Source organism: Lissotriton vulgaris, chromosome 8, assembly GCF_964263255.1.
Source record: "Lissotriton vulgaris chromosome 8, aLisVul1.2, whole genome shotgun sequence".
Classification (NCBI taxonomy): domain Eukaryota; kingdom Metazoa; phylum Chordata; class Amphibia; order Caudata; family Salamandridae; genus Lissotriton; species Lissotriton vulgaris.
Genome location: NC_141696.1, coordinates 640,669,807 through 640,695,522, shown reverse-complemented (window position 1 = coordinate 640,695,522; position 25,716 = coordinate 640,669,807). Strand labels below are relative to the sequence as shown.

The window sequence follows — 25,716 nt, the reverse complement described above, 5'->3', positions numbered from 1 at the left end:
CTGGAGAAACATCAGGGCTCTACATGAACCCTGGGAAGTCCACCCTCTGGACTCTAGGGGGCCCGCAACCACTGGGTGAGTGGTCCGACGGGCTTCAGGTGGCCGTAGATGGTGTGAAATATCTTGGGGTATACCTCACGGAAAATGCATCTCTAGCCCTGGAGCGTATATTACCCCGGTCTGGGAACGCACATGAGAAGATCTCAAGGCATGGGCCAGGATGCCGCTCTCCATTCAGGGCAGATCTGCCATTTTTAAGATGGTCACGCTCCCATGCTTATTGTATCAATTACAGAACCATCCGGCGTAGGTTCCGCAATCTTGGTTTCGGCGCCTGAACGCGGCATTGAGTGGCTTTTTGTTCGAGGGGGGCGCGGTACGGGTTGCGCTGCGGACTTGCTTCCGCTCCACATATACAGGTGGCCTTGCCACGTCGGACGTACTGTCATATTATTAGGCATCCCACCTACTGGTACTGGACGACTGGTGGTACGCGGACAGAGGAGTTCCTGCTTATGCGGTGGAGCGATCCCTCATGGGCTCTGCCTCCCTACACACGCTATTGTACTCGGCATCTCTTCGGAGATCCCTACCATCCATCACGCAGGTGGTCTTTCAGATCTGGCGGCAGGCCCTGCGCAGGTTGGGCTGGTGGAATGTCCTAACCATGGAGACCCCATAGTGGCAGAATGGAAGATTACCTCAACTAGCGGCCCTGGTAGGATTTTGGAGTTGGGACGCGATAGGCATCTCTACCCTGGGTGATGTCATATCTGGGGGTGTGCTCAAGTCCTTTGCCATGTTGCGGGAGGAGTTTGAAATGCCACACGCCAAATTTTATAAATACCTCCAATTCCGACATGCTCTGACCCCTTACCTTCAGGGAGTGGAAGATATACCGGAATTTAGTCCTATAGAGGCCAAAGTCTTTATGGGAGAACTACCGGACAAAAAGATATCCCGTATATACCAAACCCTTGTACGCCACCGGTATAAGCGCCATTTACTACTGTTGGCCAAAAGGGACATTGCGAGATCTTGGAAGGCGCCCGCGCCCCTTCTTTCATAGCTTGGCAGGATGGAATGGTCTTTTGTATGGGCCTGGAACAGCCTGTATATGCCGCAAGGGGGTGCCCACTCAAGCATTATAGAATTTGGAACCGGTGGGCAGACTATCGGGGCCTGGACCTGGACCTGGACCCAACCCCAGAGGAAGAGGTCTTACAGCTAATCTGACAGCCAGATAACCTATGCTATGGCAAACATTGTAACACGCATAGCACCACACGGACGGAGTAGGCAGCGGCATGCGCGGGAGGGAGGATGGAGTTGAGGATGGGTGGGGGAGGGCGGGGGGGTTTGTACAACAATGATTTCTTTGTTTGTTAATTCAACTGCATAATCGCCTAAGAAAATGCTTGCATGTCAAAGTCATTGATTATTTGTTCTAGTGATTGTCTCTGGAGGTCAGAGAATTACTTGATGTGTTTCTACCATGCAACCAATAAAATCTGTTTTCAAAAAAAAGAAAGTACTTCTTAGTTTAAGTAACCTAACCATCCATTTAGCAATCAACTTCATGCCTGCAGTAGTTATGTCCCTTAAAATATTTATGGATATCTTCGTATCCAAAGATTTGTTTATCTTCATTTGTTGTTTGCCCATGCTGTGTTTTTTTTTCTTCTCTCAACAAAACTTTCCCAAAAACCCCATTCCCATCCAGTTTCCAAACCCTAACCCTCTTCCCCCGGGCTGTGTGGTTTTCATTGATGTGTGAGTAAATGACAGCAATAATTCCACACACTTGCTGGGGAGAATAAGGTCATAGCAACTGAAAATGAATTACATTTCAAGGCTGGTGAAGGAATCTGAGGATATATTCTTACTCAGCTTGACACAGACTCATGACTATTGGCAAATCAAAGCAGATTTTCATGGGCGCCATCAACTGGATTGATCATGAAGAACATCCTCCTCCTACACGTGGCAAATGATTACGCTGCTGTGTCCTTCATCTTCAGTACTATTTCTTGTAGTAGTAGCCAATGTCAAATTCCACGCAAGTAGTAGTTAAACTTTCAATACTTTAGCATTTGTAAGGCTACATTATGGCACTGTTCTAGTGCACTGTCACGTGCTATAGTATCTATCGTACCGTTCTAATGCTCCGCTCAGGCCAATCAAGGTTTCAATTTCTTTTTTTTTATATGCTGCAACTGCCACTGTGTACCACCACTAGTACCACCGCAATGATGCCATTTCAACCGCCCAGGATTGCCAACCTTAATCGCCATTTGCCATGCAGCCAGCCCTGTGCCTAGCCCTATTTTCAAACACGAATTACAGGTAAGATAAGCTATTGGGGGGGAGGAAGAATAATGGAGTAGTAGGAGAGACGAGAGACTGGCGGTAGTACTAGTAAAGTCCTAGGACAATTGAATTCACTAACTCTGTGAGAGGTACTTACTTTTGTAAACATTTGGGCAATTACTTACACAATTTGAATCAAGAAGCCACTTAAGTTTCAGGAAAACAAACTTACAGTTAACCCCCCCCCCCCCTTCAGCCTCAACTGCAGTAAAAACACGTATGCTATGTTTAAGTTGAAAGTTATAATTATTTATATCCCTAACAAAAATAAACTATCCCGCAAGTCCCGACCCACCCCCCACCTAACCCCAAAGAATGTCAGTGAAATAAAAAGTCCCCAAAGTCCAAAAAACCCAACTCCTAATTCCCACCCCCCAAAAGTCTTTAAAAAAGGGGCAAGGGACAGTCTCTCCTCCTCTAATGCCACCGGCGGTGTACCTTTTGGGTCAGGGGGTCATGCTCCTTGCGGAGGTTCTTGAGAGCAGGATTCTCATTTTCTTATGCTCCTGCTCAAGGTAGGACACCCTGAGGGTTAGGCGGTGCACGTGTGCCTTGCACCTGCTGTAGGGGGCAGCTGATTTTTTGGCTGCTTGGCGGTGGCGGGTGGCTGCGGTACCACAGCTCCATACCGCTGGAGGCCTGCGCTGACTGGCTGACCCAGGGAGCGCAGAGGAGGATGCAGCTGTCGCTGTGGATGTTGTGGAGGTCGACTGCGTGTCCTCCTCCTCCTGGGCCACCAGCCGCCGATATTCGGCGACAGTCACCTCCAGTTTCCGTTGCCGGGCCAGTCTAGCCAGCTCCTTCCGTGACAGTTTGGAAGGAGCATCTATATGAAGAAAGAAAAACATAGTCTGTAACCAATGCTCTTTAAGATTAACACAAAATAATTCAGCAGAAAGTTGTCTCACAGTAGAACTAGCAACTTGCAAGCACAGTACATAACATTTGTGGCCTGTATCTATCTAACCTCCCACTTCTTCAGCCTTGCTCTAATATTAGTGGGAGTTTCAGGAATCAATTCTACAAGCACTATGAACTTACTACATTAGAGTCGACTATGACAGTACACCAGTCTTATTCTTCTTCTTCTCTCTTGTTTAGAGAAATTGGTACGTAAACTTCTGGAAGCCGGCATAATGCCAGCGCAGTCAACTTGCACCCGAGAAAAACAGACACACACCATGATGACACAGGCTTGCGTTACTGTACCAGTCCAGTACATGCAGGTGGTGAAGCTCTTACTTTTCTATTACGGGTGGCACTGAGTATACTCTGTTACAAGGGCTACTGCTTAATTAATTTAACTTTCACCCTACAGTGCCAATGACTACTAGAAAAGGAAAATGAAGAAGATAAATAATATGATTATCTATCCCTTCACAGGATATGTATTTGCTTACAATATTGGATGACTTTAGGTGCTTTGTTTTTTATTAAGTGAACACTGATAGGCCACACATGAATGACAGAGTTGTACTAAAATTATTAACAGAGGTAGTGAGTGGCCCCCGTAATCGCCGGATATATGCTGTTCTTGCAATACAAACTACTGCTACTATTCATGGTAGTATTCTGAAAAATTACAACTTCTTTTTCTTGCCTTTCCTACACTGGAACGGACGTGCGGGTGTGGTGTTACATGCTCTTCAAAGTAACACTTAGTTCATCCAGTGACCGTCTACTCTCTCTACATACACATATGCTATCTATGAGTCAGATAGTACTATGATCCAGGCATTCATCCATTCAAAGTAAATGTCAATCATTCTTCTTAATGTCTCACCTGGACAAACCTTACTTTTTCTCACGGGAAAACAACATTTTCATTTTATTTTGGAAACCGCAAGCCATGCATCCTTGCTTGACTTGCATTTGAATTTCAACCAAAGGATATATTGGGCACACATACAGTTTCTGTTTCACCCACCCAGGCAGTCCTCTTCCCTTTCTCCTTCCACCCATCCTTGCTTCATCCTTCAACCGGCCATACATCATATTCCCAGCCACCTCGGGCAGCATTCAAAAACACGTATCATTCTTCGCTCGTCCTTCCACACTTACTTACACCCTTCTTTCCCTTTTCATTCATCCCATCCATTAAGTTCATCTCTGATCTGTTTTGGATTCTCGAAAAAACTTTCATAGCTGAGTTGAAGTCAATTTAGAGGAGGGTACTACCTGGTTGATAAAAACTTAGTTCTAAATTTGTAAGTCTTCTTAACAGTATAGTATACTTGTACTGTACAACATATACACCCGTGCAGAGAGCAAACTCTGCAGTCTGCAATCTCAATATGTAAGGAATATAATAGCTTACCACTGTCCGCCACTACCGTGGCATCCCCCACAGCAGCTTCCGCTGGCTGTTGCACCGCCTCCTTTTCCGACCCAGGAGTGCCCACCTCCGCGCTGGCCCCGGCACCGGTGGATGGTTGTGCCGATGTTCCGCCTAGAAAATACATTTCAGATTCTTAGATGCCATTTACACCACTCCCTAGTATTTTGTCTAGGAATGAAAAAATGTCACTACGACTACACAAACAAATTTAATAATTTGTGACTGTCTAGTCAAAACTAAAAATTGCACTTTTTTCAGGGAAGGGTGTTGTCTTGCTACATTTTTTGGCAAAACTGATAAATGCTTGATTTTTAACACGCACCTTTTTTCTCATAACAGACAGAAGCTTCCCTTCTAAGAACAAGAGCAAGATCAGAATATCACCACTAGGACGGAGTCAGCAATGATTCACCACAAAGAAGATTTGAAGTTCCAACCAGGTGAGGGCTCGCCCACAATTAATGTGTGAAATCACTAAGCACTTTTCCATTTTCAATCCACCGTTTATGTTGTATGATGAACTTGATTTTAATAAATGTTTTTACTTTTAATAAAGCTTTAAAACTTACATAGACTCTGTGGTTTTTAGTCATGAGTGAGTGAGCAAAGGTGTTTGCAATTTGCAAGCATGAGTCCGTGGCTCTGACAGTTCTGGACTCTGTCTCCGCAGTCTTACGTCATGGGTTGGATAATCATCATTGGGGATCAATCATCGATGAATTAGGCAGCTAAATGACTCTGTCACACTAGCTAGTCAGTAAGGAGATTGGGGGTTCAAATTCTGTTATGACTGAGGTATGTGGAAAGTCTAACTGTGCCTATTATAATTGATAAACAATGCACTATTTAGTGTCCATAGTTCTGTTTGTGCAGAATTGTCCCTGCAACAATAGTAGTATGGATTGTCCTCCTATCCAATCAAAAAGTAAACTAGTATCTTATTCTTTCTTGGTGGTCATTGACAGTTTATTGTTGGGAATTGTCAAAGCATAAACATTTAGAAGACTTCAAAAGACATTATGGACAACCCAGAGGACTGCACTCAGTGCATAGAGCTATTGCTGAATAGAATAGGAGTTTCGTTTAACACCTTTTGCAAACTGTGCATGCTTAGTTAGCTACACAGACAGACTAATAATAATAATCTAGTAGTACCACAGGGAGTCATAGTAGAGGCAGGATAAGAATTTAGAAACAGTCGACAAGAAATCGAATGAGGAACATTAGTAAAAAATAGGTACTCTAAAAGATATTGAAGTATAATTATTAATATTAACATGAAAACTTACTGGGGCCAGCAGAGGAGCCCTCGCCGGACCGATCCTGGCCTTCCTGGTCCTCCTCCGCGGACGCCGCTACCTCCTCCTCTGTCCTCTTGCCCCTGGGGGAAGCTGATGTACAACATGAAAGAAAGACCCAAACATGGATGATTGTTGTCAACCAAATCAAACATTTCAAAAGAACAATAATAAATTATTTCGGGGAAACAGCTAATAGACAACAATTGCACTACATTTATTGACCTATCTGATGTGGTCTACTAGGATATTAGTATTGCTGGATTCGCGGACCGTTGACTTGGAAAGTTATGTAACTCCCTAAACCAACTACAAAAAGTTTCGTCTAGGACTGGCAGGCAGCACTACGCAGCACGCGAAGTGACAGACAAAGTCCATTGTGATTGCAGACCAGTGAGAACACTAAAAAATAAGTTTCCTACTACATAACCAGTCATTAAAATACTCAAACTATCAATCCACCACCACTATCTCTTCTTAGTGGCAGGTGTACAAAGGAAGGACTGATCTTGAGTCTCTAGGGGCAGATTTACAAGTCCCTTGCGGCTCTTTTGCTCCGTCGTTGCGTGACTTTTGTGACGCAGCGGCAGTGCAAAAGAGGCGCCATGGTGCGGGGTATATTAACAACGTGACGCATCTGGGAGATGCATCACGTTGTAAAGCCCTGCGCCATCAGGGGGCGTTCCGGCGCAAGGGAGTGCGTTCCTGCGCAGGAATGCATCCTAAAAGTGGCTGAGTGATTTCACTCAGTCACTTTTAGGCCAATGCTGCGTCACTCAAAACCCTGCGCCTGCTTGAAGCAGACGTACGGCTTGACACAGCATCGGGGAATTAGTGTCTAGCATTACGCAGTTCTGTAAAGTACACTCATACACAATTACTCAGGCCAATGAAATGAGCACAAAAAATCTAAAACAAATAAGCATAGTAGCACCGCCACTGAGCAGGAGAGCAGTGCACCTGAAATGCGATCACAGAACATTTTGAAACATAATTTACCTACAATCTATTTGGCAGCATTATTGCTCTTCGGAAAAAACAAAAAATTGCAATATGATAACACATAGAGCAGGAGAAAACAGAGTAGTGATTAAATAGCTACTACTACTCACCAAGCCCGGAGATCTCGACGCCTAGCAGGTCGAGCAGGTCGTGTTCACGGTCCAGGAGGTCGGACCACCGGTGCGTGGACTGGTTGTAGGTGTGCTGCACCAGGGAGTGTTTATATATGGCCTGGCACACCTTCTCCCACAGCTTCCGACGCTCCCAGAGCCCGTACCCGCTAGCGATCCTGCCGCCTGCCGCAATGGTCTTGGGGAGGTGGCACTGCACATAGTAAACCAGTGCGGCCACCTCCTCCGGGCTGAAGATCTCCCGGGCTGTGACTTGCTCCCCCCGCAATCGCCCGCATGGGAGCCGGGTACGGGGTGCGGGACCCTTCCCCTTCTCCTTCCCAGCTCCCTTTGCCATGGTCCTGGACAGGAATGGAAATAATAAATAGGAAAGAGAATAGGGAAAAAGTAAATAAAAGAAGAGGCAAAAAAAGTAGTTTTAAAGTAACCAAAAGTAGAAGAAAACACAAAATATAGATCTAGAAAAATAGAGGGATAGATAATAAGTAAAAAAGATTTTAAAAAATTCAAACAAACAAAGGATGGCAAAGATTGAAGCTGGATAGGAAAAGCATGCCCAGAACCATAGCAATGAATGAAAAACAAGATGGGCATGCCCATTGAGGACCGCGTGGGTAAGTTTGCGCGATATTTTGCCTGCGAGTAGCAAAAACACACGCAAACTAGTAATACCGCGCCGCACACAACGCGAGATTGCCAATAGAGCCCGGAAACGGAAATACGCAACACGCACCAGATGGCCACGCCCATGTATGACCACATGGGTCCCTTCACGGTCGGTGCGCTGCAAGCGACCCGCGAATACGCAAAAAACCTAGCAAACACGCAAAAAAAAACACAAATTCGCAAATTTTGAGGATCGCAAATTCGCTTTCGCACTAATTCGCGGAACACGAATTCGCAAATTTCGCCCATGCTTAGATAATATGTGGCTACAACAGAAGAGCAGTGCACCAACAGAGCAATACAGGAGTTAGGGAAGGACTTGAGTTTAGGGTACAGGTGCTGTGTCTCTGGTGCCTGTTAGATTGAAGTGAAGAAAACTGGTGCACTGCCTGAGACACTGGACAGAATCACTGAGGGTATTTGCCCTGATGGGTCATTGCCCTATCCTGAAAGAAGAAACTTTTCCCTTGAAACTGAGCCATGAATCTTGAGTTGCGAGTTGTGCAGCTCCACCGTTGAAACAATAAGAGCCTGCCTGTGAGGCTCAAATGGATACAGGGAGAAGACTCCCCTCTGGCTGGTTGTACAGCGGCTTCAATTTCTCAAGGACTTCTATTTTTGTTAGTAATGTACCCCTTTTGGACGTCCCATTTTTGAGGAGGAGCAGTCCTTTGCGGCTCTTCGTAATAATTCCTATGACCCCGTCTGGTCCTCCTAGTCCCCTGGAACCAGGATTGTTTTTGAAAACATTTTTTTTATATTCTAGCCCTCATAAAAGGAACACTGGAAAAGTCTATTGAAAATATTTTTATTGGATATGTGCTGTTGGCTATTCTGAAATTGAAATGGATGATCACTGAAATGCATAGGAGCCCTTGAAAATGTTTTTACTAGATGGTTCTAGGATTTGCTTTTTGCTTAGGGTTAGAAACTTGATAATTCTGTTTGTGATAATAGTTATTACTCTCTCCTGCTATCTGTATAACCCAATACTCTGTTCCCTTTGTACTCCTGCTTATACCATATATATACCCGTTTAATGAAATGTTTAGAATGAAAAATGCCCACCTAGCAATGAATTAGGATATTGATAAATTTATCAAAAGAAATGTGCAAAATATTTTCTATGTTCCTACTGGATCATAGGAATGTCTTTAGCTCATGTTAAAAGGACCATCTGTTAAAGATTGCAGGGATCGCTGTTAGCATGAGCTGAAAGCCATTTTGTACTTGGCAGCCATCTTAGTCAGCCATGTGCTTGCCATGTGCTTTCTCCCTCTTCCAGAGCCTTGCACATGCTCAGAGGGGCCTAGCTATTAGAATGCACTTGCTCTTACATTATAACTGTCAGGCTATTTTTGCTGATGTAAGGAGAAATATCTCTCCTCCCACTTTGTTGAGGAAGCAAATTTTGTAAACCCATATTAGTCATTTTGCATGCAGGTATGTGCCAGGACCCCCCATTGGTTTTATGCTGACTATGTAAACCTATGCATATATAATGCCTCTGTTCTCTGTACTCTGTAGAAGGCCTCCTACAGTTGCCTGAGGGTACTGTGGGATGTAGTCTACCTCATTTGAGGTCAATAAATATGTTTTCTTTAAATTACAGATTTTGTGCCAATCTCTTTTTTGTTGGTTTAAAAGGACCAGGTGTATCTGTGAACCCCTTAGGAGGTTTATATTTCTTTAACCTAGAGACCTCACCTCTGTGATAAACTGCTCTTTTAATTGCTAAGATGCCATTATCAACAATACATCATGGTGTAAGTCAGATTTGTTTCTGCTCTTCCATCCACTTTGCAGAAAAGCTCAATACCAATCTAAAATTCAGACTCCTCTTCGAGCAATAGATGGACTAAGACAGTCACACATTGTTTCATGTCATCCTTCTCACTGTCTTTCTCAGGTTATGAATTCTAACGTGATCTTCTCAGGTCTCATTCTTATGATCCTCACACTTATCAAATAGCTGTTACATTTGTTATTCCAGACCTGCAGTGGGCATGGTCACTATCTGGTCAATCTCTGTCACAAATTTTAGAAGTTGCTCATCAGCACAGCTCTGGACAATATGCTCTGCCTGTCCCTATGAAGGTCACCAGTATCTGTGCCATTGTCAGTCCACCGTTTTCACAGGCCATACGCCAATGTCATATCAAATTCTTTTTTTAAGCTGGCCAGGCACTTCTCTAGGTCCTACTTTGTGACTGTTTGCAAATTCCTCCGCTGCCATGGCCTTCAATCCTCAGTGTGTTCTCCATGTACACAACAGTTTCTCGAGTCATCTCTGCAGACTTTTACGCATGTGAAAATGTGTTCAATTTAAAGCTCTCCTAACTTTGAGAGTATTCACGACCATGAGAGGGGCTTGGGACTTCAATCCAGATCAAAATGTGACCTCCTCAGCCAAGGAAGAGTAGGTAAAATCTGGGCCTTTAAAAGATTGTATTGTTTCTGCTTAGATTTCCAACACTGACTGCTCTTCTTATTGACCCAGAGTGTATTGTAGAAAGCACTAGTTATTTTCGAAGATATCTGCACCACCCGAGGCCTTGAAGTAAATGTTTTAAAATCCAAATTCATGACTTTTAATCAGCACAAATCTTTTAAGGGCAATATTTTTATGAATAATTTACCATTGGAACAAGTAAGGGCATTTAGCTACCTGGGTGTTCATATCCAACATGATTTGCGGTGGAACCAACAGACTGAGTTGGCAACGCTCAAACATTGTCAACTGGCTGGAGCACTGAGCTCTGAGCATGCCATATCACTAACTAAGCCAATTGCCCCTGGCCTTCGAGTGTATGACGCAAAGGTGGTTAGCTCAGCCCTCTATGGCGTAGAGATTTGGGATTTGAGAACTTAGCTAAAATGACTGTATCAGAAAATAAGCTCCTACGCAATCTTATTAATTTACCTCAGAGTACCCCCATGTGTCCTGTTTTTTATGATTTAGGAATGAGGCTAATTAAACGTATTACTAACCTGCGCCTGGTCTTATATTGGAGGCGCCTGTGGATAACTCCCGAACTAAGAATATTTGCCACAGGCCTTATGGATGTTATTAAATGTGATTCTTTCCATAAAATCAAATGGCTATCTGGCATTAGGGGGATTCTAGGAGAATTAGGAATGCAAGAGTTATGGGAGGATCCCCTTAACGCTAGGTTTCCACCCAAAAAGGTCCTAAGGGCATATACTGGGAGATGGTAGCATCAAAAACTTTTAGGACTAGTGCACCTCTTTCGATTACAGGGATTTTTCTTGATTTTAAAGATGTGACCACCCTGGAAACATATTGGGGTGATATAACCAGGCCACTTGACAGAAATCTCTACTTCCAGCTTAGAATTGGAGGTTTGCCAATTAGAGCTTTTACATCTAGGTGGACAAATGGTGGAACGGTTACTTGCCCCTGTTGTCCAGCCCCTATGGAATCAATTACTCACATGCTATTTGGGTGTCCAGCGTATTCCGCCCCGCGTAGGGCTTAGCTGCTCCCAATGTGTAAACTATTAGGTGCTAGGCGTGGCATGGCAGCAGTTAGGATTGTGCGTACAAGTTCCAACCCCTTGGTTTATATATCAGTGGCAAAGTATCTAGGGTGGTCCTGGACCCTTAGGAGTAAAGTGATTAGCGGTTGACCTGTCCCAATTTTAGTCTTGTAATATATTGTGTATTTTAAACACCATGAATTTCTTGTATCTGCAACTTTTAGTCGCTGATTTTATATGTTTAATATTAGTAATGTATTTATATTGTGTGGTTGGAAAACTTTTATCTCTTGTGATAAATGGTATGTATTTTTTGCTTTTATGACATTTGTCGAATAAAGCTTGCTCGATTGATTGAGAATGTGTTCTAGACCACACATGCTTAACTTTGTGCCTTATAGATAATAGTAAAACTGAGGACACCATCACCCTTAAAAACACCTACTGCTTAAAGTGCCTAACAAATTCATACATACATAAGTTATTTAATACCTTATAACGCAGGCATATAGACCACTATCTTGAGTGATTGTTGGCCGAAACCAAATGGAATCGTCTTCTTTGCTCATTCTAGAACCATCAAAAGCAATGGGTTCTTCAAAATCTCCAGGTCCTGTGCTTTTGTACCACATCAGGCTAAGTCCAGCACTTTGTGCAAGCGTGTAGTTTGCTCTGATATATCCATAGAATAGTGCACATTTTATGCGTACAGGCTCCCCCATTAAAACTTGATAGTTCTTGTAGTCCACAGACCAGTCAGTGCACCCATCAACTACAAAACAAGAAAAAGATAGAAAGCTGTTAAGTTTAATTGCTCAAAGCAATTCTGTATTAAAATATAAGCAAAGGCTGATACTTAAAAATCGCTCTCCTCTACAATGCGAAACTTTGTCTCAAGCTGCAATACAAGGCATTTCATTTCGAAAGACAATTTTTTGCTGATTTATATTAATGGCAAATATGTTGGAATAATGGTTTAACAATTGAATTTGTTTTCATGCAAACGTACAGGCACTTTTTATGAGTGGTCATGAAATTCCAGTAGGTGTGGAATATGCAGTGTATACTTGTATTCTGTAGTTCGCAAATAACACCACACTCTGTAATTTTCACCCTGTAAATTTTTATAATCAAAGGAGATACATTTCCAGAAAATGCTGGGGCAAGTAGATTTTTGTGCGCCAAAATGTACATGTTCTCCATTTTGCAGGGGTGACCTCGCAATACACGATTATTATTGCAGCTGTTAAAATCCCCAGTCTAAGAAATTTCGGGGCATATTATTAAGGGGGTTTATCTCCGCTTTTTTGGCTTTAAAAGCCAAGAAAATAGAGATAAAATGTTCTCCCTATTACCTAGCTGTTGCTAACACCAGTTAGCGACAGCTAGTAGGAGATAGCGACCATCTTGGGCCCCACTTTGCATGTCAGTGATATTTATCACTAATGACATGCAAAGTGGGCGTGCCAAGATGTTAGCGACTGAAAACAGTCGCTAACATCGCTATCTCCTATTACCAACTTGTGGAGATATTCGCGCTAAGCGCGAATATCTCCAAAAGCTAACACCTGCCCTGAGCAGTTCTTAGCCATGCTATCCAATGGGAGGTGGATAACATGGCTAAGAGCATTAGCTCGGTAATGCATGAATATCGCGGACTTTTCAGCGATATTCATGCATTGCGGCGATTTTTATCGCATTTGCGATAAACCTTGGTAATACCAAGGTTTATTTGCGGTAAAAATCGCCGCAGCTCAGCGGTACATTTTTGTCTCTAACCAAGCAATAGCGATAATTATCGCTATTGCTTGGTAATATGCCCCTTGGTTATTAGTTGTGAGACAAGTGGACGTCCTACTCAGATGATAAAGACAATCCTTATCAAAGTGAACCACAAAAGTCAGTAAATTAATCTGTGATTAACGCTCTGGTAGCTTAGCATAAAAGCAGTCAAGCGGCAATGTGAAAGGTATGCATCATCCAAACAGTAATTAAGATGCATTTTCAGAAAATACTGGAGCAAGTGGATGTTTCTGCACGAAAGTGTGCATGTTCTCCATGTTGCTGGGGTGAACTTGCAGTACACAAGTATTATATCAGCTCTTAAAATCCCCATGGAAAAATTTGGGTTATTAGTTCAGAGGAGTGAAACCCCCACTCGGATAATGAACACAATCCTTATCAAAGTGAAACACAAAAGTCAGTAAATTAACCTGTGATTAATGCTCTGGTAGCTTAGCATTAAAGCAGTCCGGTGACAATATGTAAAGTATGCAGCACCCAAACAGGAACAGAGTGAAAGCACAACACAAGAAAAATCCCACACCAACATAGAAAAATAGAGTAAATTTCATTAAGTAAAATGACATCAAATAGACAAAAATACAGGGGCATATTACCAAGCAATAGCGATAATTATCGCTATTGCTTGGTTAGAGACAAAAATTTACCGCAGGGCTGCGGCGATTTTTACCGCAAATAAACCTTGGTATTACCAAGGTTTATCGCAAATGCGATAAAAATCGCCGCAATGCATGAATATCGCTGAAAAGTCAGCGATATTCATGCATTACCGAGCTAATGCTCTTAGCTATGCTATCCACCTCCCATTGGATAACATGGCTAAGAACTGCTCAGGGCAGGTGTTAGCTTGTGGAGATATTCGCGCTTAGCGCGAATATCTCCAAAAGTTGGTAATAGGAGATAGCGATGTTAGCGACTGTTTTCAGTCGCTAACATCTTGGCACGCCCACTTTGCATGTCATTAGTGATAAATATCACTGACATGCAAAGTGGGGCCCAAGATGGTCGCTATCTCCTACTAGCTGTCGCTAACTGGTGTTAGCGACAGCTAGGTAATAGGGAGATTATTTTATCTCCGCTTTCTTGGCTTTTAAAGCCAAAAAAGCAGAGATAAACCCCCTTGATAATATGCCCCAGTACAATTCCTAAAACCAGAGATATATATTTTGCTTTAAACATTGTAGGTGCAAATACGACCAAGAAGCGCAAAGTGCCACTTGTGGTTAGCTGGTGGCGATGTATCCAAGGAAAGTCACATGTTCAGGCCAATCACAATGGAGCGTGAGTCAGATTGAGAGAGCACGTTGAGGCTTAACTCCAAGAATACAGAAATCCTCATCCTTGGCTTCACCTTCTCCATGTAGAAAGAGACCTGGTGGCCCTCCACCCTCAGAAACCCCCCACCCAACAGACCACGCACAAATCCTTGGCATCATACTTGACTCATCACTCATGATGAACTACCAGATCAACTCTGTATCCTCAGTCTAATTCAACACCCTCCAAATACTCCCAAAAAAGTTCTCTCTTTCTCTCTTTCTCTCTCTCTCTCTCTCTCTCTCTCTCTCTCTCTATATATATATATATATATATATATATATATATATATATAAATATATATATATATATATATGAAACAACATCCCTCCACTTCGGAGAAATCAGAGGCCAGAGGGGATTCCTTGGGAGACAGCTTGTTTAATCCAGCACAGCAAACAGTGGCGGCGAATGCATTTCGGCGATGTACCTTTCTCAGTGCCCTGCACTGATTGGAGTCCTTCATTCCAATGCACAAGCCCTGCTACTCTTTTGATCGTGTCCTGCAAACTCCTCCCCCTAGCTGATACGGCTCACCTGGTGGTTGTTTGCTATAAATGAGCAAAACTTCAACTCCCAGAATGCAATATGTTGATGCATCTGGGTCGGCGGTATGGGGGAACATGTATCAATACAGATTAGAATTGTACTTTCTCCTGAGGCGGAAGCCGGGGGCTAGACTGCTAGAAATTTTAAAAACATTACGATCCTACCTGTGATTGGAATATTTTATTCTTTACTTTAGATGGAAATTGCCGCTGCTCCTTGCCGCAATTTGAACCCCGCCCCCCGATCAGACGACTAGGCTCTGACGCGGGCTGAGACAGGGTTGGGCGCCATCTTGGGGCTGAAATCAGGCTGGCGCACCAGCGGTTGGCTGCCTCCCGCCCTCCCCAAGTACTTAAGTCGCGGTGACAGACGCCCGCTCAGATTAGAATTGTACTTTCCCCTGAGGCAGAAGCCGGGGGCTAGACTGCTAGAAATTTTAAAAACATTACGATCCTACCTGTGATTGGAATATTTTATTCTTTACTTTAGTTGGAAATTGCCGCTGCTCTTTGCCGCAATTTTAACACCACCCCCCGATCAGACGACTAGGCTCTGACGCGGGCTGAGACAGGGTTGGGCGCCATCTTGGGGCTGAAATCAGGCTAGCGCACCAGCGGTTGGCTGCCTCCCGCCCTCCCCAAGTACTTAAGTCGCGGTGACACACGCCCGCTCAGATTAGAATTGTACTTTCCCCTGAGGCGGAAGCCGGGGGCTAGACTGCTAGAAATTTTAAAAACATTACGATCCTACCTGTGATTGGAATATTTTAATCTTTACTTTAGTTGGAAATTGCCGCTGCTCCTCGCCGCAATTTTAACCCCGCCCCCCGATCAGACAACTAGGCTCTGACGCGGGCTGAGACAGGGTTGGGCGCCATCTTGGGGCTGAAATCAGGCTAGCGCATCAGCGGTTGGCTGCCTCCCACCCTCCCCAAGCACTTAAGTCGCGGTGACACGCGCCCGCTCAGATTAGAATTGTACTTTCCCCTGAGGCGGAAGCCGGGGGCTAGACTGCTAGAAATTTTGAAAACATTACAATCCTACCTGTGATTGGAATATTTTATTCTTTACTTTAGTTGGAAATTGCCGCTGCTCCTCGCCGCAATTTTATCCCTGCCCCCCGATCAGACGACTAGGCTCTGACGCGGGCTTAAACAGGGTTAGGCACCATCTTGGGGCTGAAATCAGGCTAGCGCACCAGCGGTTGGCTGCCTTTCACCCTCCTACGCCCTATTAAATGAACTCCGATTCCCGTCCGCGCAGCAGGCAGACCGGGGCCAGGGGCCACTACCCCTGCCCCTTTATCGGGATTGAGGAAGCAGTACAGCATAGGGTCTCTTTATCAAATGCGGACCCCTGTAACAACAAGCTGACGCCACTCCTTCCACCCTTCAGAGGTCCCACACCTCTGCCCTCATTGTAATACAGAGCTTATTACCTCACCAATCAAGGACGACTCGCAGGACTATAAAATGTTCCTTCTAAACTGTAGGTCCCTGCCCAAACACAGCTTGGAAATGTCCCTTTTATTGGATGAATATATGCCTGACGCAGTCTTCCTGACTGAAACATGGTTAACTCAAGATTCGGAGCCGGACCTGGTATAAGCCCTTACACCAGGCTACCAGATAGCCCGCGCAGACCGCGCGCTCGGAAAAGGCGGGGGGCTAGCAATTATCTATAAGGACACATATACATGTCATTGCTCCTTGGAGACCATCGCTGACTGCGAAAGCCTGTCTTTTGTCATTGAATTTTCCCCCAATGACAGCTTCACGGGCACTCTTATTTACCGCCCCCCTTGTCCAATTAAACAATTCCACACTGCGCTATCCTCCGTGGTGGCCGAACTGTTTACCTCTCCGTCAAACTTCACGCTACTTGGCAAATTTAACATACACTTTGACAATATCACGGACAACCTCGCCGTAGAGATGACGGCGAGTTTAGCCGCAGTTCAGCCGGAACAACTTGTCCCCTCCCTTACTCATGTCAAAGGCCACCTCCTAGACCCCGTCTTTAGCAACTGCGCCTATCTTAAAGTGGATACTATCACCCGTCTTCCCTGGACTGATCACTTTCTGATTCCCATCACCTGGACCACACACAATTTCCCTTCTATTACCCCTACCCCGCGAAGAACGAGAAACTGATCCAGACTACGCACAGACCAGTGGATTAGCATCCTTATAGCCTCTAGACCCTTACTTATCTGTGATCCCCCTTTAGATAATAAGGAATATGAGAACTGGATCAAGAAATCACTTGATACTGTACATCCCCTCCGCTCCACCACTCAAAAAAGGCACCGGAAAACAGCACCCTCCTGGTACTCGGAAGAACTTAGAGGCAAGAAGCGTCTATGTAAGAGGCTGGAAAGGAAGTGGCGTCTGGGCTATGACGCCTCGGACAAAACCATCTATAGGGAGGCTATCAGAGCCTATAAATCTGAAATAAAATCAGCACAATCGACCTTTTACAATGAGAAAATTATGCTGGCCAGATCCAAGCCTAAAGAGATGTATCAAATAGTAAAAAGTCTGTCCACGCTTCCACCCCCCCTAGCTGCTAACGACAACTCACCCTTTCGATGTAATGATCCGGCAGACTTCTTTTTTCAAAAGGTGAATAAAATGTACTCATCTTTCCCAGACACGGACCCAGATCCCCCTATCCAAGGACCACAGCTCGATATAGACGCCGAGGACTCCCGTCAAAATATCTTGGATCATTTTCCCCAGCTGGACTCAGAAACACTTGAGCCTCTTGATGCGTCAAATAAAGTCTGGTCCCCATGCGACCCTGCCCCTCCAAATACGCTGGTCTCAGTTGGCCAGGCCATTCTGCCTACACTCTTGGAGCTATTGAACTCCTCCATAGTGACTGGTATAGTACCATCTACCTGGAAACATGCCATGGTACGAGCACTCCTGAAGAAACCCACCCTCGACCCTGGCGACCTCAACAGTTACTGCCCGATCTCCTTGCTCCCCTGGGTAAGCAAAATCCTCGAGAAACATGTTAATATCCATCTAACCAGGTTTCTCGAGAGTAACCATCTCCTTGATATTACTCAGACAGGATTCCGCCCCAAACATGGGACGTAGACTGCTTTGATGGCGGTCACAGAGGAAGCCAGGCAGATCGTGGATCAGGGGCTATCAGTGGCAGTGATCCTCCTTGATCTGAGCGCAGCGTTTGATACTGTGAACCACAAAATCCTTCTAAGCCGTCTCTATAAGGTGGGAGTATCAGGAGAAGTGAGGAAACAGACATTTTATATGGTCAGTATGTCCCCCCCACTGGCACCCTAACCACGTACCTATGCCCCATGTATATCCATGTTATCATGTAAATTCCCTTCCCGTGCATGTCACAATAATGCCCCTGCATTTCCGTCTAATGTTAGCATATCAGTTATTAGGCCCTCCATGAATGAAACGTTAATTCCGCACCGAGGCCTACGTTGCCAATGCATTTACATGGTACACGTTTAACAATCGAGATATACACGTTTTTGTGGCCCAGCCGAGCCAGGCCCTGAATTCAGGCTCCGAGCCTCTTTTTGACTCTGGAAAGCTGCAGTTTAGGTATGCATCCCTGACCTCTCCCTTACTCCCTGCTTAGCCGAGAGGTGCCCGGCCTGGTCTGCCTGCCAAGACAGTATTTTGCCTACAGTTATCTGCTCAGCTCCGAGAAAACACATTCCAGTCTAGTGAAGGAGGTAAACATATTCCGCCTGCAGAGCATAGGGCCTAGCCTTCCTGTCTCCATGCAAGTGATTTACTGAACCCGTTGCCATAGTAGGCCCATGGCCCCACGCAATGCACGAAGAAATATATGCACACACTAGCATCCGTGATGAACAGCTTTTGCTCGAGAGACCTTTACTTCAGACAATACATCCTCCAAACACAAGATATCAGATATGCCAAAGGTGCAGGTCGTTCTGACATCCCAGACTCCAGACTCCTCTACTAGTGCTAAAGTCAGCCCCCCAGCTCTTCCCAGTTACACGTCAATTTCACGTCATGACCATTTGCGCACACATGTAGGGTAAAGGTTTCTGCTGACCCTGCAGACCTCCTCTATGCATCCACCCACCTATGACACATCTATGACTCATCAAGTGCACACCTACGTGTACGCCTTCTTTCACGCCTTCTTTCACTTGCTCCGCCTGGAGTGTTCCGCCTACTCTATTCATTCCAATTGTATGGTTTTACTATATATAATGTGTGATGTTAATAAAACGTTAGATATCCCTTCCTGAACCTTAGTGGTGATGGAACCCGATTCTCAGTGACTCGAGTCATTTAAATTAAAGCCCTTTTGACTCAGATACCACGGACTCTGCCTCTCATTTTATGAGCTATCCTTTTTCATTATTAATGTATAGAAATTATGTCCGGGTAATTTTATTTACCACAGAAGCCTTGCCCTGGCTCAAGTCCTTTCCAAAGTAATAGGACTTTCCAAGTTTTTGAAGGAGCCTCTGTCTCTGCAATCAGGCCGCTGTGGTGTGGGGTCCCGCAGGGCTCATCTTTGAGCCCTATGCTATTTAATGCGTACATGAGACCGCTGGCTGAGATCGTCTGTCCCTATGGCATTAAGATCATCTTTTACGCAGACGATACTCAGCTAGTGGTCTCTCTCGTGCCAAATAACTGCCATCAACCACAAACCAGCCTGACAACTTGCCTGGAACAGATCAAGAGTTGGATGACGAAGTGGTGCCTCAAGTTTAAAGGTGATAAAACCCAGCTGATGCTCTTGGGTCAATCAGCTCCTCCCACCGTGGAGTTGCTTTGGCACGTTAGCTTGGGCGCTCCCCCCACACCCAGAGACAATATAAAAAGTCTTGTGGTGTGGCTGGACAAAACCCTGACCTTTAACATCCAAGCAACTAAGTTGCCTGCGACTTGCTTTGGTCTCATCAGGATGATGAAAAAAATCCTACCAATTCTACCTTTTGAGGCCAAGCAGGTAGACATGCAGGGTCTCATCCAGTCCCGCCTTGACTTCAGTAACGCTCTGTATCTAGGGGTTCCTGAATACTGTCTGCAAAAACTCCAGCGGATTCAGAACTGCGCAGCACGTACATTGCTTGGCCTGCCACGTAGAGCCTCGGTAAAGCCTGGACTGAAAGCCCTGCATTGGCTCCCTGTTAGGGAGAGAATTGAGTTCAAATCTATGTGCATCTCCCATCAAGCATATTGGAAATCCGGCCCAGCAATCAATCATTCCCTGATCACCCCTCATCGACCCAACAAACAGCTCCGTTCTCTTCACGCCTTTTTGGCGGTAGTCCCTCAGATCCGGAGATCCAGAGCCGGAGGTCGGTCATTTTCTCACAACGCAGCCGAGTTGTGGAATTCACTCCCCCTTCATTTAAGATCTAATTCTAACTTGATGACCTTCCCCAAACAGCTTAAAACTTTTCTTTTCAATAAATCAGGTTAACACCGGGTCCGATCTCACTGGAGGGCACTATCCTAGTCTGCTAGCGCCTGGACGCCTCAGGGCAGCAGCCGCGCTTAATAAAACTCTTTTTCATTTCATTTCATAGGTACAAGCTTGTCAGTCTTATGCAGGTAGTGGTGAATGAGTCCCCAATGTAGTGTCAAAGTCCACAAAAAGCTTCCTTGGGTCCCCTCGGACTGCTGCCGCCCATCAAATCAGGAAAGCGAGTAAGCAGGGGCAGCCATGCGCACCATAATGCCCTGTTGGAGGTAAAATACCTCATGCCGCTTGTGGCATCCTGGTAATAGTGGTACAAAAGGGGGTGGTGATGGACGGAGCATCTGAACCAATCAAACACTCACACCCAGTCAACAGATCTGGGTTTAATCCATCACCGTTCTTTAGCCAATCTGCCACCCCAGTTCAGACATGGCCATATTCAAATCAGTCTGACCCTGTGCCTCATGGGAACAGTCCAGCCTGAACTGCCAAGCCATGCCTTCCCTGGACCGGATTCAAGCTTCCTAGGACCGGTTTCTGGCATTACAGCCGCCTTCAGCCAGGTTTGCTTGAATCCAGTGGCAAAGTGAGAAAGGGACTCACATCTGAGCATACCCTACCAACTTATGGCGAACAAAGCGGTACAAAAGGGGGTGGTGATGAACGGAGCATCTGAACCAATCAAACACTCTTCTGAGAACCATGGGGAGTGTTGTAAGTTGGCTACCTGTTTTTGTAGAGTTGGTTGTCCATCACCGTTCTTTAGCCCACTCTGCCACCCCAGTTCAGACATGGCCATATGCAAATCAGTCCGACCCTGTGCCTCATGGGTACAGTCCAGCCTGAACTGCCAAGCCATGCCTTCCCTGGACCTGTGTAGGAGAGTAGGGTCTGCTATCCTATGGTCACCCCAATTTTTGCTTTTTGCTTCACTGGTTTTTGACTTAATGTGGCTGTGGGCCTGCTAATCAGACCCACAGCCTGCTGTTCTCTCTCTAAATTCACAGACATGTACTATAGGTACATAACCAATTTGGTACTGGACACCTTGTCAGCCCCTGTACAGTGCACTATAGGTGCCAAGGTCATAGGTGCATCCAAGGCCTACCAGGGGCTGCAGCATAGCTTTTGCCACCCCTGGCTGGTTCTTAAATTGACACGACTGGCTGTTCACTCAGCTGGGACAAGTTGGTGTAATCACCCCTTGCTTAGATATAGTATACCTATATCTAAAACCTATATCTGGACACACATAAACCTATAAATCACTCTATGGCAGGCCTTATCAATCCTGGAGGCAGAGTGCTTGGTTTTACGTGAGATGGTGCTCGAGCATGAGCTGAGCCTGTCTGCAGCTGTCGGGAACAACTCCCTTAGCTGTTCCGGGATAATGTCATACCATATACTCCTAAGTGCATTATAATCCATCGCTGTTATGTGCTAACTTTGGTTTGGCTTTATCAAAATATGTTGTGTAAGGTGTCATACGATTTGGAATACTATCCCCTCGACAGTCCTGTCGACGGGGATAGCATTCCACCATTCTAGAGAGAGGGAGGAGACATGTTACTTTACTGAAACGCGGTTAATCCTAACCAGAGCCTCAGCATCACAAAATGGATGCTGCTGCTACCGACACAAGTCTGACCTCCTGCTGCTGACTGAAACTTGGCAGAGGAGGCCTAGACAAAGGGTTTCCTGTCGCAGGGAGGTGCTACACCACCCCAGACAGGAGATAGTGTATTGGGGCAGGGAGGGCTGAAAGAAACTAGACAGTGCCTGGGGCGCATAAGGCTTCCCCTTGCATAATCCGGTCAAACCGGTTCTGGGGCACACCAGCCCCAGTCCCAGCGCGACCCTAGACAAAGGGAAAGGGGTGTAACCACCCCCTTCCTGGGTACCACCCATAGAAGGGACCTAGCAGGAAATCCAGCCCCCCCTAGATTGGTATAAGAATGGGAGCAGTGCCCACACACTCAGATTATCCTGACTGAAACTTATGAAACAAAACTCTGGACCCTTCGACATCCTACTCGACGTAGAAGACTGAAGAATCTCCCTTGTGGTCAAGGAGTGACCACCCTGTGCAAACAGGCACCATCCAGCACCTCAGCGTTTGCTTTGTTGCAGTTTCCGCCGGAACTCGAGTGACAGAGTTCAACAAGACCCAGCGCTCCTGCCTTCTAACAGCCCGATCCACAGTCCCTGCAAAGCTGAGACTCGTGGAGGTGACCTGAACCGTATGGCCGGCCATCTTGGAAAGACCACGAGGCGCTGACCGTGCAGCTCCCGAGGCACCCTCGAAGCTGTACATTGGGGTTTGAGAAGCCCTAGCCCTGAGCCACTCCTGCACTGAAGCTCACCCCTCTACACTCATCGAGTGCTGCGTGGAGCCCTTCTGCACGTTTTGGCTCAACGCGTTGGTCCGGTCGCTTGCCCGTTGGCTTGCGGCCCCAGTACCAACGAACCTTTGAATTAGACCTGCCAGTCCGGTTGCTCTGGAATGGTCCTCGCTCCCCCGAAAAGAAGCACCCGCTCTGACCTTGCTGGTCTGAGTAAGAAGCGATCTTCGAATGCTGCGTGGGTTGCACTTGCCAAGGTTTGGTTGCTCCAATCCGGAAGCCGACACCGCCGACAGCGAGAGCCTTTGTTGGACAGCTAGTGGTCCACTCCTGGACATCCTCGGTGCCCCAGAGTCCACGTGGCAGCAGAGACAAGCTTCTCAACAACCACCTGATTGCGCCCGACATTGCCTGGTTCCTTCCTGGTTCCACCCTGGTCACTGCTGAGTGACCCAGACTCTGTCCCCTCTGCTTTCAGGTACTCTACATCTTCGATCCACCCTTGGATCACACCGGACACTTCTCTTCTCGACGCCTGCAGCATCTTCATCTTCAGACACCATCACAGGCGTGACGAAACCCGACACTTCTTCGCACCAGTGCACCCGCTTCCTGTGGGTGAGGTAACTCAGCAACGCCGTTGTTCCTACACTGGTACACACCTCTAGTGTATGTGTCTAAAGTTTTGTCCTTCTAGGTCAGTTGGAAGGTTCCTTAAACAGTAACTTTGTAACTTTTACGTACCATTGACATTGCATTGGGGCATGCATGTGCTTTAACCGCTGCACCCGACTCCCGCAGGCTTTTCCCGACTTCAGCATTGATAGCCCCGATTGGTCCCAGCGATTCTCTAGGCCCTAGGCCTAACCACTGTTTGATTGGTAGTTCTTATACCGCTTTTTTAATATATGGTGTGCGTGGCCCCCCGGCCTCATCCATAATTGTGCAACTTTCATATGTTATACTGTGCTTTTGTTTAAACGCTTGTGCTTCTAGACTCATAAAGAGTATAGAGGATTATTCTAGTAATAAATACATATATTTTTATAATATATAACTTGTGTGATGTTCTTTCATTTGATATTACAGGATTGTGATTGGTAAAACAGCTTGCTTAACACGACCTCTTGAGTTAAGCCTTTAAGGCTGCTTAGTCCATGCTACCCTTAGGATAGCTTGTCTATAAGGTTGACTTACAACCTGACACCATAAGAGATTGTTTGGACTGATACAATGTGCCCCCAGAATTGGAAACATCATATATCAGGCTAACTTTTCACATTGGTGAGCAGCTGTGCGGATTTGAGCTTGCTGTTGTTTTACCATTGCAATCTTTTTATCAAATTGAAAGATCACATCAAGTACCTTAGGTACATATAAACAAAGCTTAGCATATTTAAGTTCTACTGAACTTAGTAGTTGTAGATCAAAGGGATTAGCACACGCTGCCTACAACTCACTCGCAAGGTACAGTAGGAAAACACTTATTGTAGGTAAGTGCACCACTTACACCTCACTAGCAGTCATGGCTGGCACATAGGGAGCTTCAGGTTCTTCACCTGTGTTGGTTGACCTTACCAAGTCACCTTCCAGCTATGACACCCTCAGCCATAAGGACCTGAGTTCCTAGTGCACTTCAAGGGGGCTGAGAAAGGGTCACAACCCTACCATTCCCATCCTGATAGCCATCCTGGAGAAGGATGATTTAGATAAGGCGAGTGCAGCTCCCTCAGATGTAGGAGATGGAGTGAACCCCCCAGAGAATGAGAACACCACCCCCAGACTTAGAAGATGAGGAGGTGGACCCTGAATCAGAAGAGGAAGAGTCAGATCAGGATCAGAGGGGTAACCAGGTACATGTGGGGAGGCTTAGCCAAACCAACTTGGACCTACTTGGAAATGGAGAGGGCCAGCACCTCCCCAGAGTACAAAGCAGAATTGTTCCAGTTAATAGAAGATTGAGATCTCCTTCCAGGGACTCTCACATTTCTAGTGCCTCAAGGGAATCTCAGAGGGGAATGACTTCCCCCCAGAGAAGAGAGCATAAGGCCATATGAAGGGCTGTCCAATTCCAGATAGAGAGGGAAGAGGTAGCCTTGGCCCAAGCTAAACTTGCTTTGGCAAGGGAACAAAGTTGAGTTGATTAGATTCCACTGGTGGCAGCATAATTCCTAGAGAGAAAGACAGGTCCTATGATAATAGAAACCTGACAAAGATTGTGCTCCCCTACAAGGAAGGGGATGACATCCACAAATGAATGACTGCTCTGGAGAGCCTACATGGTACAGCAGGTTCCTCAAGATTAGTGGGCAGCAATTTTATGGTACTCCTTTTCTGAGAAAAGAGGGATAGGCTCCTCACAGTTAGACCTGAGGATGCCAAAAACTACTCTGTCCTGAAGAGTGTTCTTATTGAGGGGTTTGGCCTAACCACTGAGCAATACAGGTTGTTGTTCAGAGATACCCATGAAGCTCAGAATCAGGACTGGACTGATTTTGTTGATTGTGCCATTAAGGCTCTGGAGGGTTGGCTGCAGGGAAGTAAAGTCTCAGACTTTACAGGATTGTACAATCTTATAATGAGAGAGCAGATCCTTAATAACTGTCAGAACCAGCTGTTGCATCAATACCTTATTGACTCAGATTTGACCTCTCCCCAAGAATTGGGAAAGAAGGCGGACAAATGGGTCAGAACAAGGATTAAGCAGAAACCCCAGAACCATGGTGTTGACAAGAAGAAAACAGACCAGAAGGGTGGGGATAAGAAAGATAAAGAAAAAGACCAGAAGTCTTTTTCAGGCCCACAAAATTCTAATAAGGAGGGTAGTTCCCAAAAGGGTAACAAGAAGAAGAAGAATGATGGCCCAAAGAAACCTTGGGGCAATACTTGTAAGTCCACTTTCCACTGGGGGAGTGAATGCACCAAGAAAAATCCAGTT

The 25,716-nt window shown here is 45.6% G+C and overlaps 1 protein-coding gene across 1 annotated transcript in view; it reads right to left on the bottom strand.

Annotated features, from left to right (window-relative positions):
* IL1RAPL1 (interleukin 1 receptor accessory protein like 1) overlaps positions 1 to 25,716 on the bottom strand; it is a 2,420,186-nt gene that overhangs the window by 1,461,692 nt on the left and 932,778 nt on the right. The window contains exon 4 of the mRNA XM_086934516.1: positions 11,798 to 12,077. Coding sequence (XP_086790642.1) covers positions 11,798 to 12,077 — 280 coding nt within the window. The remainder of the gene's footprint in view (positions 1 to 11,797; positions 12,078 to 25,716) is intronic.